The following is a 15,584-nucleotide window of genomic DNA, read 5'->3' as shown; positions in this document are numbered from 1 at the left end:
TGTTTTTGTCTCTGTCTCTGGCTCTGGCTCTCTCTCTCTGATCCTCACAACAACTTTGTGCTATTATTATCCCCACTTTTTTTTTTTTGTTCAGTCATTTCAGTCATGTCCAACTCCTTGTGATCCTGTTTGGGGTTTTCTTGGTTTGCCATTTGAGGAAACTGAGGCAAACAGTTAAGTGACTTGGCCACGGTCACAGTTAGAAAGAACTTGTAGTCAAGGCAGATGCATCTTCCTGATTCCAGACCTGGCTACTCTATCTACTGCACCTCATGGCTACCCCCTCCCCATTTTACAGGTGAGGAAAATGAGATTGAGAGGAGATGGAATGACTTGCCAGGTCCTTACAGCTTGTAAGTGACAGAGACAGGAATAAAACTCAGATCTTTTTGACTGCAAGTCCAGAGCTAACCATTATGCTTTGCTGCCGCTTGATCCTTCCCGACTTAACTTCTCTTGGCCTCAGTTTTGTCATCTGTATAATGAGAGGGTTGAATGAGATGACCATCTCTGGAGTCCCTTCTTACTCCAGATCTGCGATAAATGTTTATCTGTATACATCTAGACCCACCGTATGTCTGTGTGCATCATGAGTGTGTCCACACTATCACACTTAAGACACCCACGAGATGTTTCCCAGCCTTTGTTGGCTCAAGTCTTCCCTTCTGGTTGAAGGAAGATGCTTCTAGGCTTGTTCCTGGGCATTCTAGATCATTGGGCATCCCCGTCTCATTTTCCACACTTGGTGCCATCTAATTTAGCACCTTCTCCGTGCCTGCATCATCAGTGAACCGCAAATCTAGACAAGCAGCAGCTTATGGGGTCACAGAGTAACTCCCTGGGGGGTTAGAGTCTAACCCTAACCTGACTTTAATCTTAACCCTGGGGGGGAGGATGGCCCACAGAACTTCAGAGTCAGAAAGGATTTCCAAGATTACCCAAGGCAGCTTGTGTCTGGTCCAGAATTCCCTTTTGTTATCACTGCCAGCACCATGTGGGAGAGGTGAGCTTGGAAGGCAGATCCCACGCGGCTTTCCTTGGGGGCTGCATGCTCCCCAGAATGCCGTTTTCTGCCCTGGTCTGATCGCCTTTGGGGATCATGGCTCTGGAGATGGGAGGAACTTGAGAGGCCATCTAATCCAAGTTCCTCATTTTATGAAAGAGGAAGCCAAGCGGAAAGGGGACATGGCTTTGCTTGAGGTTGTACAAACATTAAATGTCTGAGATTAGTCTTAGAGACGCTCAATGCGTTTTTATGGAATTGAATTGAGAAGAAAGGATACGAGCAGAGATCTTGGCTGGAAAGACACGAAGTCACAGAGCAGAAGGGACCTGAGGAGTGGGGTAATCCAACCCTTCCAGAAAGACCGTAGGTGACTTGTCCAAAGTTTCACAGTTAAGTGTCAAAGCTCCTAGAACTCCCATCAGGGTTCTTTCCACTGTATTTATCAGGGGGCTAGTGTCACCAAAGTCACCCTCATGGCTTTCTGAGCCTGCATGTGGGCTCATAATTCCCTCCTTTAATTACCTGGATCTCTCCCAGATTGCTGGTGAAGCCTTCATGCCCATGTTATTCTCCTGGACTCTCGGTATTTCTCTTCCTCCCACCTTGTAAAGGGCAGGCTCTGCCCTTTTTTTTTTTACCCTGCCCTGCCCTGCCCACTCCTCCCCCATCCCGTGCTATTGGGCTCTGAAATATGACATTTAGGGCCAACCTTTCTGTTTAGCGGTCCCAGCTGTGGGGGCAAAGTGGCTGTATGCCAACCTCAGGACGTGACATTCTATTCCATCTCTCCCATTTTGGGGGTGGGGAGGGAGAGAATCGAAGTTAGGTGACCTGCCCAGGGTCACACAGCTATTAAGTGTCTGAGGCTGAATTTGAACACAGGTCCTCCTGACCTCAGGGCTGTGCTCTATCCATGGGGCCACCTAATTGTCCTCCTCCCTACCCCCACCCGCCATTTCTTCTTTAACAAAACGCCCCAGATAGACTTCTTTTGCTTGTCATTTGCCTCTGTAGAAGAAAACTTTTAATTAAATCTCCTGCCTAATGGGATTCTGACCAGTTGTCTCTCTGATGATCCCCACCCCCAAAAAACAACCAGAAACCCAAAACAAAGCCCCGTGCGGTGCGTGTAAGCACAATCTAACAGCAAAAGGCCAAGCTGACATGCTACAGGCTGGGGAAGTACTGAGAAATCAAGCTTGGGGTGCTGGACTGGAAACCAGAAACCCCGAGTGTGAATTCCGCTCCTGACTCTACTACCCTGTGTGTCCTTGAGCAGTCATTAGCCCTCTCTGAGTCTCAGCTTTCTTTATGTGAAAAATGGGAGCGTTGGCCTGGTCAGGGCTCTTAATCCCTCGGGTGCCACGGCCCCTTTGGCGGCAGAGCTACTTGACTGAGACACAGCTGGCTAGTTACTGTCCAAACACCCAGGTTAAGGGCCCCTACGCTGGGCAACCTCTTGGGCCCCTCCTGGCATCAGGTCCGTGACCTTCGGTCCTAGGGCAGAGCAGTGAGAGAAATGGCCAAACCCCCGGCTCCTCATCCCCCTGGTGAACGCCCTCGGAGAGGGGGGGGCCTGTGTGGGAGGGTGTGTGCAGGGGAGCCAGTGTCCGTACACATCCGCCTCCCTCCCCACTCTCACTTCCTTCTGCAACAGAAAAACCTCAATTAGATGTCGAGATAAAGCAGCCCCGCACCCACCCAGCTGCCTCTGCACATGGTTCCCTGGCCTGGTCCTCAGAACCGCTTTTCAGGGAAGAAGTGGAGAGACAGAGAGAGAGAGAGAGAGAGAGAGAGAGAGAGGAGAGAGAGAGAGAGAAAGAGAGAGAGAGAGAGAGAGAGACAGAGAGAGAGAGAGAAACAGAGATGAAAAGAGACAGAAAGAGACAGAGACAGAAAGAGAGATAGAGACAGACAGACAGACAGAGACAGAGAGATAGAAAGAGACAAAGACAGAGAGATAAAAAGAGAGACAGAGACAGAGATAGAGAGACAGAAAAGAGAGACAGAGATAGAGAAACAGAGAGAGATAAAAAGAGACAGACGGAAAGAGACAGAGACAGAAAGAGAGATAGAAAGAGACAGAGATAGAGAGATAGATAGAGACAGAGAGACAGACAGAGACAGAGAGATAGAAAGAGACAGACAGACAGACAGAGACAAAAAGAGACAGACAGAAAGAGAGATAGAAAAAAGAGAGAGACAGAGACAAAGACAGACACACAGAGAGATAGAAAGAGAAACAGAGAGAGACAGACAGAAACAGAGAGAAACAGACAGACAGACAGACAGAGAAAGAGACAGAGAGACAGAGAGAGAGAAGGAGGAGGAGGAGAAAGGAAGGAGAAAATAAAGGAAAAGAATTAGGGAGGAAAGAGAGAGAGAGAGAGAGAGAGAGAGAGAGAGAGAGAGAGAGAAGAAAAAAGAAGATGAAAGTGGAGTTAGAGATGATATAGGCAACTTCCAGGTGAGGAAATGCCCTCCACAAATGCAGGTTGGTCCCCTTTTCTCCAGCTTATAATCCTGGCATAGAGAGCACGGAGAGGTGGTTTTTCTCAGAGACACGACCAGTATGTGCCCGAGGTTGGGCTTGGACCCAGGTTTTCCTCGAGCCAAGGCTGACTCTCTACATGGCCTCTCTCTCGGTATAGAGGTATATGTGATAGAGCTATGGGTGACCTAGATGTAGCTAAAAGGGTAAAGTGAAATGGGAAGAGAAAGGCAAGAGAGAAGAAGAAAAGAGAGGAGGGCAGGGAAAACTGGGGGAAGAAGAGAGGAGAGATGGAAGGAGGGGATGGGAAGGAGAAAGGGGGAAGGGAGGAAAAGAAAGGAAAGGGAGAGGAAAAGTGGGAGAGGAAGGGAAAGAGAGGAGGAGAGAGGAGGAGAAGGGAGAGATTGGAATAAAGAGAAGAGGAGACCAACAAGGAGAGGAGGGGAGAGGATTATTCCTAATGTTGACATTATGGACCAGTGGGAAAAGTCTCAGAGCCTAAGAAGGCCAGTTGCTGGCAGGATCCTCTTCCTCTGTCTTCCAAGGCAGGGGACTCTTGCTAAAGGAACATTGGAAATCTGGAAAGCCAGCGCTGTTTCCTGTCTGGGGGGTGGTTTGGACCCAAGCGATGGCTCCCTCTAGATCTTGCCCTGTTACCTGGATCTTCAGTTCTGGTGCTTTTCGTTGCATCGTAATCCTGAGGTGCCCTTGGATTTAACAGGGACCAGGACACGGCCAGTGCAATCTCCGGGCCGCCCCGGCCCGCAGAAATGCCCAAAGCGTCCAGATCACGGTCGCTACTTTGGAATAACTAGGAGGGGAATGGGGGGAGGGGATGAGATCAGATTCAGTGACAACTGTAAGTCAAAGACATTTATAAGGAGAGGTTGGGGAGGTTCTAGAGCAGTGGCTTCACTGCTGGTAAAACTGCCAATTTCTAGACTCCTTTTGGAAAGCGTTCCGGAATGAAACGAGGAAAAAGTGGCAAAGGCCTAGTTCCGGTCATTAATTCCATTATGGGAAACATCATCTGACGTTGTTAAAAAACCAGCGAGCAAAGGAAGCCAGCTCCCTTCCAAGATTCCCAGGAGTGCATTGGGTGGGACTCCAAAACCTTCGTTAACTAACGAATTACCTTTCACTAAAGCAAATTGAGAAAAGCAGAATCGTAAGATTAGTGAACTCAGAAACACCATCTGTATCACAGGAAAAGGGCTTGGAATGAGTGGATACACAGGGCTGGGGAGACTGAAAAGTTGGATAGATGATGCAATGAATCACAAAGCTTTTATTAAGCTCCTTCTGTATGCCAGGTGCATGAGATATAAAAATGGAAGGGAACAATCTATGCCCCCAAGAAGTTTACATGTTTTCTTCTCTGTTCATCCCTCCCTTTTGTCCTTCCTTTCCATTTTCTCTCTCCTTCCTGTTCCTTCCCCTCCATCTATCCTTCCGTTCTGTCCTTTTTTCTCTGCCCTTCCTGTCCACCCACCCATCCCTTTTCCCTTTCCTTCCTGAACAAACCCCTCTCCCTCTTTTCCAACCATGTTCCTTGTCTGCTCTTCCATTCATATTCTCCGACTTTCTGTCTTTCCTGTCCATCCACCATCCAGCCCTCTTCCCTGAACTTCCGTTATACCCGTTCCTCTCTTTCCCCCCTTTCTGTCCATCCTCTCTCTGTCTCTGCTCTCTGACCTCTGACCTTCCTCTCCATTTATCTGTTCTTTCTCTTCCTCTCCCTCTTCTCTGTCCCTTCTTTCTATCAATTTCTGCTCCACATCCAGTCCCTCCTCACGGGCCTCCTCTCCTCTAATGCTCGGCTCCATCCTTGCTCACGATCCCATTCCCCCCGCCTTTCCTTTGTACCCGCTCATCCGTTTGTCCCCCGTGGTTTTCAGGGATGAGGGACGGCAGAGTTTTGCAGTGGCCCGGACCTTTTCTAGTAAGTACCCAGAGGGAGGAACCTGGCTGATTGGGAATGGTTGGGAGGGGGAATTGTCTTGGGGGGAGGGAAGAAGGGAGGGCGAGCCTGCTGGAATTTGGGTGCTGTGGCTGATCGCACTCTCTCTGATGAAGCCATTGGGATCACAGGGGAGGGGGAGAACCTGGTGCAGCCCCCCCTTCTGGTGCTGGTCCCCTTTTCTAGTGCCGGCCCCCACCCTTTCTGGCGTGGCTCTGGCTTTCCTGGGTTCCAGAGGGACGACACGGTCAGGGCCCGGGTCTACATTTCCCTGGAGACACGCGATGGCCCCGACGTTCTAAGGGCCCGTGGGGTGGCTGTGGGGACTTGTGGACTTCATGGGCAGCAGGAAGGGACTTGGTTGGGGAGCTCAGCACAGTTTTGCTTGGGCGGGCACTTTGTGGCTCTGGGGAGGCCGGTCCAAGAACTCGCAGAACAAGCCCTTGGTGGCCGGGGGCTGCCATCCGGTCTTCTGAGAAGGGCTGGGCTTGAGGTCAGGGAGAGGGAGGGGGGCTGCCCCAGGGCTCGCTAACCACCAGGGCCTCTCTTGTTCTTTCTTCAAAACAGTAGCGGGTATGGTCCCCGAGACGGCCGAATACTCCACCATTCAGTGCCCCGAGCCCAGGTAGGGCAGCCAGCCTGTGGCTTCCTGTGCTCTTAATGCTGCTCTTAAAAAAAAAAAAAAATGGTGTCCATTGTTCTGGCTTACACACCCCCTCCTTGGAGCCTCTCTTGACCCCCTACTGGGAGGGGTCTCCTCCTCTGGACCGGCCCCTGCTTCTGGGCACCTCCTCCGGGCCCCGTGCTCTCTATTGGGGTCTGGCCGTGGGCTGGGGAAGCTTCCTCTGCCCCGTGGGGCAGAGATGTGAGCTGGGATGTCCTGGTTTGCAGGAAGGACAAGTGGCTGTACTCCATGGCTGAGGCAGAAGGTAAGTGCGTGACTTCCCTTCCCAGGATCTCCCACATAGGGCGGCCCCCAAAGATAGTCAGCCCAGGAGCAATCCCAGAGAGGAGGCCAAGGGAGGCCAGGGGAGGCCAGGGGAGGCCTGGGGAGGCCTGGGGAGACTGGAGAGGCCTGAGACATCCGGAGGGAGGAGGGGCCTGTGCTGGGATTCCCAGCCTGGATTCCACCAGCAAGGTCTCCTTAGTAACCCACAGGTGGGACCGTGGGCAAGTCACTTAGTGGGCCTCAGTTTGCTCCTCAGTGAGATGAAAAGGTTGGACCACTCAACCTTGAAGGCCCCTTTCCACTCTGGTCTATGATCCTATGGACTAGCTTTCAGCATGCGAAGTGCTTAATAAATTCTTAGTGACTGTCCTCTCTGGGCCTCCGTTTTGCCACCTGTAAAATGAAAAGTTTGGATGAGTCGCCATCTAAATCTAAGAAACTATAGAGTTCCCCAGGCCTCAGTTTCTATTCTTCCTTCTCCCCTCCCTCCCTTTTTTAAATCAAGGTTAAGTGACTTGCTCAAGGTCACACAGCTAGCAAGCCAGATTTGAACTCAGATCTTCCCAATCCCAGAGTTGGTGCTCTGTCCACTGTACTACTCCTTAGTTAGATCATCTGTTAAATGAAAAACTTGGCCTCTAAGGTCCCTTCCAGCTCTAAATTTTTTAATAATAATAATAATACTAGAGTGCCAGACAGACTGATAGACAGACAGATGGATAGATCAATAGATAGATAGATGGATGGATGGATGGATGGATGCATGGATGGAAGGAAGGAAGGGAAAAAGAAAGAGAAAGAAAGAAAGATAGAGAAAGAGAAAAAGAAGGAAGGAAAGAAAAAGACAGAAAGAAAGAAAAAGAAAGAGAGAAAGAAGGAAGTAAAGAAGGAAAGAAAGAGAAAGAAAGAAAGAAAAAGAAAGAAGGAAAGAAAGTAAAAGAGAGAAAGAGAGAAAGAAGGAAGGAAAGAAGGAAAGAAAGAAAGAAAGAAAGAGAAAGAAAGAAAGAAAGAAAGAAAGAAAGAAAGAAAGAAAGAAAGAAAGAAAGGGAGAGAGGGAGGGAGGGAGGGAGGGAGGGAGGGAGGAGGGAGGGAGAAGATAGATAGATAGATACAAAGAAAGAAAAATAGATGGATAAATAAATAAACAGATGTAGAGATAAGTAGATATATACATACACCGATACACAAATGATGCATACATAGATATATAGACAGATACATAGGTTGCGTAGGCGGAACATTGATTAAGATCCACTAAGTGCTAGGTGCTGTGCTAAGCAAATAGAAACACAAATAAGCGAGACCCTCCCAGAATTTCTGTTCAGATGGAGAGGAGACTGCTGGGGAAGAAGAGGCTGCTGGAACGTGGGCGAGGGCTCAAATAGAGGGAGGGGAAAGATTTGGGATGAAGGTGAAGACCTGGATCTGGGCCAGATAAAGCGAAGGCTTCCAGGGAATGAAGTCCAAGTTTTCCATTGAAGAGGTGGGAATTAAGGCCTGACAGCAGCTGGCTGATGTGGTTTGGAGAAATCTCAGCAATAGAGTGATTAGACTTTCTCTACTTGGCCCCAAGGGGAAGAATTAAGTTTGTTGTCTTGGAAATCTTCCTAATGATGAGAGTTGTGCAAAAGGGAGTGAACCGTCTCTAGAGGGGGGTGTTCCTTCTCCTTCAAAGACTTTAGACCTAAGGCTGATGACCCTTTGTGGGTCCACTTTGAAGAGGGGCTTCTTGTTCAGGCTGGATTGGCTGTGATTCTGTGGTCCAGGACTTGATTAAACCTGAGGTCTTGGTCAGCCCTACCAGGAGACGTCTATTCTGGTCTCTCCATCACCTGGACTTGGTGCAAGCACAGCCCTGGCCATCCTGGAAGGGTGTCGGGGCCTTGTCTCTACTCAGGAGACTGTACTCGGGTCACTCTATTTCTCCACTTACCAGCTAGAGAATATTGTTTCTTTTATTATAGTTTATTATATTGGCTTGGCCTCCCTCTGAGCAATGTTTAGTTCTCGGATCCGTCTTGCAATGAAGGACGCTCGTAATTGTGTTCAAATAGCTCCTGTGTGTTTGTTGTCAGGCAGACTCCCAAGTGTTTTTTACTATGTATGGTTTTTAAATGGAGCTTCTCTTTCTATCTCTGATGGGTTTTGTGGAGAATATACGAACCCTTGGGTCAACTGGTGCCTTCCCAGAATGCTTTTAAACTCCAACAACAAAAGTTAGGATTCTAAAGGAAGTCAATTATGTTGAAATACAGTTATCAAGATATATATATATATATATATATATATATATATATTCCCCATGAGGCAATTGGGGTTAAGTGACTTGCCCAGGGTCACACAGCCAGAAGTGATAAGTGTTTGAGACCAGATTTGAACATAGGTCCTCCTGACTTTAGGGCTGGTGCTCCAACCACTGCACCACCTCGCTGCTCCCATGAAGATATATTTTTATTTTTTCATTTTTTTTATTATAGCTTTTTCTTTACAAGATGTATGCATGGGTAATTTTTCAATATTGACCCTTGCAAAACTGAAGATATATTTAAAAAAAAAAGTTTCTCAACCATTAGGCTGAGAATTCTTATTTTTAAGAATTATAGAAGTTCAGAACTAGAAGGAATCCTATAGGATCATAGATTTAGAGTTAGAAGGGACCTCATTTCCCCAAACTGCTTCATTTTACAGATGTAGAAACTGAGTCACAGAGAGATTAGGTGATATTTTTCATTTATTCCAACCCCTTAGTTTTATAGATGGGGAAACTGAGGCACAGAGGTCCGGTGTTTGTCTAAGGCACCCAAGGTAGTGTCATCAGAAGCAGGATTCAAACCTATTGAATAGAGTTCTTTCTACTGTGTTGAAAAGTCTCCCAAGGTCATCTTGTCCAGCTCTCCACCCCGACATCAGCCTGTGCTGATGGCTCTGATATCACCCTCTTTGTGAGTGACTGACTCTCTCAGGGGATCGATATCCAAAGCAGAAGCTCTCCCTGGGGATGAGAAAACTCAGTCCTCCCCTCCGCCAGACAGTCACGGGGTGCAGAGGCTCCTTACAGGATCCCTGAGGTTCCAGGTGGCCCCCAGCCCAGAGAGGAGGCCAGGGCAGCCAAGCTGTGAGGAGGCCCCGACCTCCGGCCACTCCGAGGCTCGGCTACTCCCTCCCCGGGGGTCTGGCTTGTGCTTTCCCTACAAATGACCCCCTTGAAGATGGCGGCCCTGCTCTTCCAGCTCGTGATGAATGGCCAGGATCCCCTAAGCAACCCCTCCAGGCAGCCGGGCCCACTCCCCCCCAGGCACACAGGGTGTCTGGAATGGCCATCGAAGCCGAGGACCCCATAGCGATACCTTCCGGTTTCTTTCAGATCCTGACATCACCAGGTATCAGAACCTCAGGAAAGGTAAGTAAGCCTGTCAGAAAGTCTGCTCCCTCCTGGGACTTCAGAGTCAGGGGCTTGAATTCGAATCCTGCCGTGCCCATGACACACTTCACCCCGTGAAGCCTCAGTTTCCTTTAGTGTAAAATGAGTGGGTCCGCTCTAAATGCAGGATCCTGTGAGCTTTTCCGTCCTCTTCCACGCTCTTGATCTGCACCTTTCCAAAGGAAGCAGCCGTATCATGATGGACTCATGGTCCCTTACTACGTATAACCTCAATTTCCTCACCTATAAAATCGACATCAGCAGTTTCTACTGCATAGAGTCAGAGGGGGTCTCGGGAACCATGGAATCCAAACCCCTCCTTTGGCAGATGAGGAAACTGAGGCACACGGACAGAACATGACTCACCCCAAGACAACTTACTACCCAAGTAGTAAGAGCTGGAGTTCCCACGTGGGCAAAGGGCCCGAGAGCTCAGCAGCTCCAATGAGATGGGTTTAGCTGAGGGGAGTAAGTGGAGACCAGGATCGGGAAAGGGCCCGACATGGTGGGACCCGGCTCGCTTGAGGAATGGGGTGTGAAGGGACGGACAAGTTGGGTTGGAGATAAATTGCAGAGGGGAGTGGGGGAATGTGAAAGTGTGGGTTAGTGGACTAGTCAAAAAGACCCGAGTTCCAATTCTCTTGGTCCATAAACATTAAGGACCCACTGTGTGCTACTGTGCTAACCACGGGGATATAGAAAAAAGGAAGAGTCCCAGCCCTCCGAGCTCACAGTCTAATGATGAGACTGCAGGGAAATCCTTATCCTGAAACTGGGTCTCAGTTTTGCTCATCTACAAAATGGAAGAAGCAGGAAGAGTTGGCTACATTCCCTAGATCTTAGAGGGCTGAGTTTTTTTGAGCCAGGGAATGATATGATTACAAAGAGGTTTTTTTTTTTTGTTCTGTTTTGTATTTTGCTGAAGCAATTGGGGTTAAGTGACTTGCCCAGGGTCACACAGCCAGGAAATGTTAAGTATCTGAGATCAAATTTGAACTCAGGTCCTGTTGACTTCAGGGCTGGTGCTCCTCCCACTGCGCCCCCCAGCTACCCCCAAAAGAAGGTTTTAGCTAGCTAAATTCTATGCAATTACAATGTTTGATCTTGGGTCAGAAAGAAAGGATAAGAAAATTCACCCCTCCTTCTTTGCAGAGGTGGGGGACTATGGATATGTAATGCTGCATAAATATATTGTCAGATCATATTAGTGTAGTTCCACCACCTCGCAGTTAGGGGCTGGTAGAGAGCTACCTGGAATCAGGTTGACCCAAGTTCAAATCCGCCCCCAGACACTTCCTCATTGGGTGACCTGGGCAAGTCTGTTCACCTCAGTTTCCCCATCTGCAAAATGGGGATAATAATAGCACCTGACTCTCAGGATTGTTGTGAGGATCAAATGAGTTAATATTTGGAAAACATTTGCAAATCTTACAACAATGTATAAATACGCACTGTTATTATTTTACAACTCTTTGTTAATGTGTGGCTGGGGAGGAGAAAGGAAGGACGTACTTGGAAACAAAGGTCATGAAAAACACAGTTTAGCAACAAAGATTGGGCCTGTGATTTTTTTCCCCCCTGAGGTAATTGAGGTTAAGTGACTTGCCCAGGGTCACACAGCTGGTACTCTATCCACTGCGCCACCCAGCTACCCCTTGGGCCTCTGATTTTGATAGTGCAGGGAATTCCCGGATGAGGAAACCCGTTCCTTTGCAGACTGGCACCCGCTCTGAGGCTCATTGTCTGACGGAGTTGCCAAGCACAGTGACTCACCCGGCGTCACCCAGGCAGCTCACGTCAGAGAAAGGACTCAAACCCAACTCTTCTGGCTCTGGCTGGCTCTGCAGCTACTACAGAAGCAGAGGAGACCAGTGAAGATGAGAAGGGGGATCTGAGGGTGCTCACTCCTAATTTTCTCCTCAAATCCTTGTCCTTACAGGAAGCAGAAGAGAATCAGAGCCCTCCTATGTGTAAGCTGGTTTTTCCCTCTCATGGGGTCTCCTTCATGTTGGCTTTCCTTCTCATTATATACAGGGGATAGAAAAGTGGGGAGGGGGTGGGGACGTTCACCTGACAGAACCAGGCCATTCGGACCCCTTTCTGAACTCTGGAGTGTTTATGTCACAGGCTGGACGCTGCTGCCTGGCCTCTGAGCCCACCTCCTTCTCAAGGCCTCAAAAGAGGCTCCAAATCTCAGACCCAATGCCGGGAGGGGGGGGGGGAGAGAGAAGAGGAGGGGAGGTGGAGACTAAAACAGGGAAATAAGCAAACACCCAGGCTCGGTACCGGGGAACAAGGAGGCCATCCCTGGTATAATGGGGGACAGTCCTTGCCCTCCCAGAGGGCTTTTTAACACTGAGCCCTTAGAAAGTCTGCTGAAACCCGGGGACTACTCAGGATCCTGCTTGTAAAGACTTAAAATAAAATTCATAAGATGCAAAACCAATATTGAGATCCAGTGATAGCTATCTATCCATCCTGTCCATGTACTCATCTATTAAGCAATCCATTCATCTATCAATGCATCTGCCCACCCATCCATCTTTTCATCTATCCACCCATTTATCCATCTTGTCAATCCATCTAGCTATTCATCCATCCTTCCATATCCATCCATTTATCTATTGATCCGTACATCCATCTATATAACTTTCTATCTAGTCATCCATTTCTCTGCCTATTCATCTATCAATCCATCTATCCATCTATCTACCCATTTATCCACGTATTTGTATATCCATCTTGTCTATCCATCTATCCATTCTTATTTACTTCCTTCTTTCCTTTTTTCTTTTTCTTTCCTACTCTCCCTTCCCTTCCTCCCTTCCTCCCTTTCTTCCTTCCTTCCTTTCTTTCTTTTTTTCTTCCTTCTCTTTTTCTTTCTTCTCTTTCTTCTTTCTTTTCTTCCTTCCCTCCCTCCCTCTCTCCTTCCTTCCTTCCTTTCTACTTTTCATTTCTTCTCTTACTCCAAGTTTACCCTGCTCTAGTCGGACTGGAGAGACCTCAGTTCTGATGGAGACATTGCCTGCCCTCAGGGACTATAAGCTCATCTATCTAAAGCTGAAAGAGACCTCAGAGAGCATCTAGTCCGAGCAATTCATTTTATAGCTGAGGAAATTGAGGCTTAAAGATAGCAAATGAATTGCCCAAAGTCATACAGGTAGCAAGCAGAAGAGATGAGATTCTGATCTCTGTCCCTCTGATTCCAAACCCAGCATCCTTCCTGCTGGACCAAGTTTTCCTCATTTGTAAAAATAAGATTAGACTAAATTTAATCCCTAAAGTCCCTTTAACTCTACAGCTACTCTACAACGTACAACTCTTTAATTATAAGATTATATCTTCTGTTTACTTAGCTGTAATTGGTATATCTTTTTGACCCTTCCTCCTCCCTCCCATCTATCGGAACAAAAGGTTTTGGTGGTTTGGGGGTTTGTTTCTTTTTTAGAAAAAGGGGGAGAGAAACCAAGTGATGCAAAGAAAAAGCCTGACAGTATCTGCAATGTTCCATCCATGTGCCCTGTCCCTCCCCAATCATTCCCACCCCCAGTCTCTCTTCTTGGGGCCAACCTTGTTCTTTAGAATTTGACCAAAACTTTATTTTTATGTCATTGTCCTTTCCATTTACTTGGTTTTGATCATTGTGTATGTCATTTCCCCTGGTTATGGTCATTGTGTATTTCTTTCCCCCTGGTTATGGTTATTGTGTATTTCTTTCCCCCAGGTTATGGTCATTGTGTATTTCTTTCCCCCTGGTTATGGTCATTGTGTATTTCTTTCCCCCTGGTTATGGTCATTGTGTATTTCTTTCCCCCTGGTTATTGTCATTGTGTATGTTGTTTCCCCCTGGTTATGGTCATTGTGTATTTCTTTCCCCCTGGTTATGGTCATTGTGTATTTCTTTCCCCCTGGTTATTGTCATTGTGTATTTCTTTCCCCCAGTTATGGTCATTGTGTATGTCGTTTCCCCCTGGTTATGGTCATTGTGTGTTTCTTTCCCCCTGGTTATGGTCATTGTGTATTTCTTTCCCCCTGGTTATGGTCATTGTGTATTTCTTTTCCCCTGGTTCTGGTCATTGTGTATTTCTTTCCCCCAGGTTATGGTCATTGTGTATTTCTTTCCCCCTGGTTCTGGTCATTGTGTATGTCTTTCCCCCAGGTTATGATCATTGTGTATTTCTTTCCCCCTGGTTCTGGTCATTGTGTATTTCTTTCCCCCAGGTTATGGTCATTGTGTATTTCTTTCCCTGGTTCTGGTCATTGTGTATGTCTTTCCCCCAGGTTATGATAATTGTGTATTTCTTTCCCTCAGGTTATGGTCATTGTGTATGTCTTTCCCCCAGGTTATGATAATTGTGTATTTCTTTCCCTCAGGTTATGGTCATTGTGTATTTCTTTCCCCCTGGTTCTGGTCGTTGTGTATTTCTTTCCCCCTGGCTATGGTGATTGTGTATTTCTTTCCCCCTGGTACTGGTCATTGTTTATGTCGTTTCCCCCTGGTTCTGGTCGTTGTGTATTTCTTTCCCCCTGGTTCTGGTCATTGTGTTTCTTTCCCCCAGGTTATGGTCATTGTGTATTTCTTTCCCCCTGGTTCTGGTCATTGTGTATTTCTTTCCCCCTGGTTCTGGTCATTGTTTATGTCGTTTCCCCCTGGTTCTGGTCGTTGTGTATTTCTTTCCCCCTGGTTCTGGTCATTGTGTGTTTCTTTCCCCCAGGTTATGGTCATTGTGTATTTCTTTCCCCCTGGTTCTGGTCATTGTGTATTTCTTTCCCCGGTTATGGTTATTGTGTATTTCTTTCCCCCAGGTTATTGTCATTGTGTATGTTGTTTCCCCCTGGTTATGGTCATTGTGTATTTCTTTCCCCCTGGTTCTGATCATTGTGTATTTCTTTCCCCCTGGTTCTGATCATTGTGTATTTCTTTCCCCCTGGTTCTGATCATTGTGTATTTCTTTCCCCCATATGGTCATTGTGTATTTCTTTCCCCCTGGTTATAGTCATTGTGTATTTCTTTCCCCCTGGTTATGGTCATTGTGTATTTCTTTCCCCCTGGTTATGGTCATTGTGTATTTCTTTCCCCGGATATGGTCATTGTGTATGTCGTACCCCCTGGCTCTCCTTCCTTCGTGGACATCTGTCTGTCTTTCCATTCTTTTCTAGCTTCTCTCTTCCCCTCCAAGGTTCCTTCCATCTCTACATCTGATGATTTTATAACCTAAATGGAGGGTGGGGCAGGTGGCTGTTGTCCACAGTAGCTCGCTGAGCCCAAATAAGTCAGGAGAGAACAGCCCTGTTTTCATGAAATGTGGTCAGAAATTGAAAAACAAAATTTGAAGTTGCCCTTTGAGCTGATGGAAATTATTGACATCATAAACATTGTGGGAGGGATGAGAGGGTGAGAAGCAAAATAACCTTAAATAGCAACAACATTTAAACAAAAACAACTCGGAGGGGGAAAGGAAGCTCAGAAAGGCCGACCTTGACCTCCTGCCAGCCTCACACCTCAGCAGGATGAGCCATCTTGGAGGGGGGCATCTCATATTTTTTTTCTCCTCCAGAGATCCCATTTCAACAGATTATTATAACCTTGGGCAGCTCCCGAAGCAACTAAAAGGTAGGGAGGACTCCAGATGTGGGTGTGAGCCAGAGAAGGGAGGAGGAAGGTGGCCACAGGACTCGGGATGGTTAAAGTCGACCCTGACTCATGTTGGGATTTCAAAAGGCAAAAGGGATGGGCAGGGAAATTCCAGACAGGAG

General features: G+C 47.5%; 1 protein-coding gene across 1 annotated transcript in view; it reads left to right on the top strand.

The window, feature by feature from the left end:
* LAT2 (linker for activation of T cells family member 2) overlaps positions 1-15,584 on the top strand; it is a 45,800-nt gene that overhangs the window by 25,994 nt on the left and 4,222 nt on the right. Inside the window, 6 exon segments of the mRNA XM_031968746.1 lie at positions 5,396-5,439; positions 6,025-6,082; positions 6,349-6,386; positions 9,771-9,806; positions 11,767-11,797; positions 15,386-15,441. Coding sequence (XP_031824606.1) covers positions 5,396-5,439; positions 6,025-6,082; positions 6,349-6,386; positions 9,771-9,806; positions 11,767-11,797; positions 15,386-15,441 — 263 coding nt within the window.

This window comes from Sarcophilus harrisii, chromosome 4 (assembly GCF_902635505.1).
Source record: "Sarcophilus harrisii chromosome 4, mSarHar1.11, whole genome shotgun sequence".
NCBI classification, from domain to species: domain Eukaryota; kingdom Metazoa; phylum Chordata; class Mammalia; order Dasyuromorphia; family Dasyuridae; genus Sarcophilus; species Sarcophilus harrisii.
This window is presented reverse-complemented; position numbering and strand designations above follow the sequence as displayed.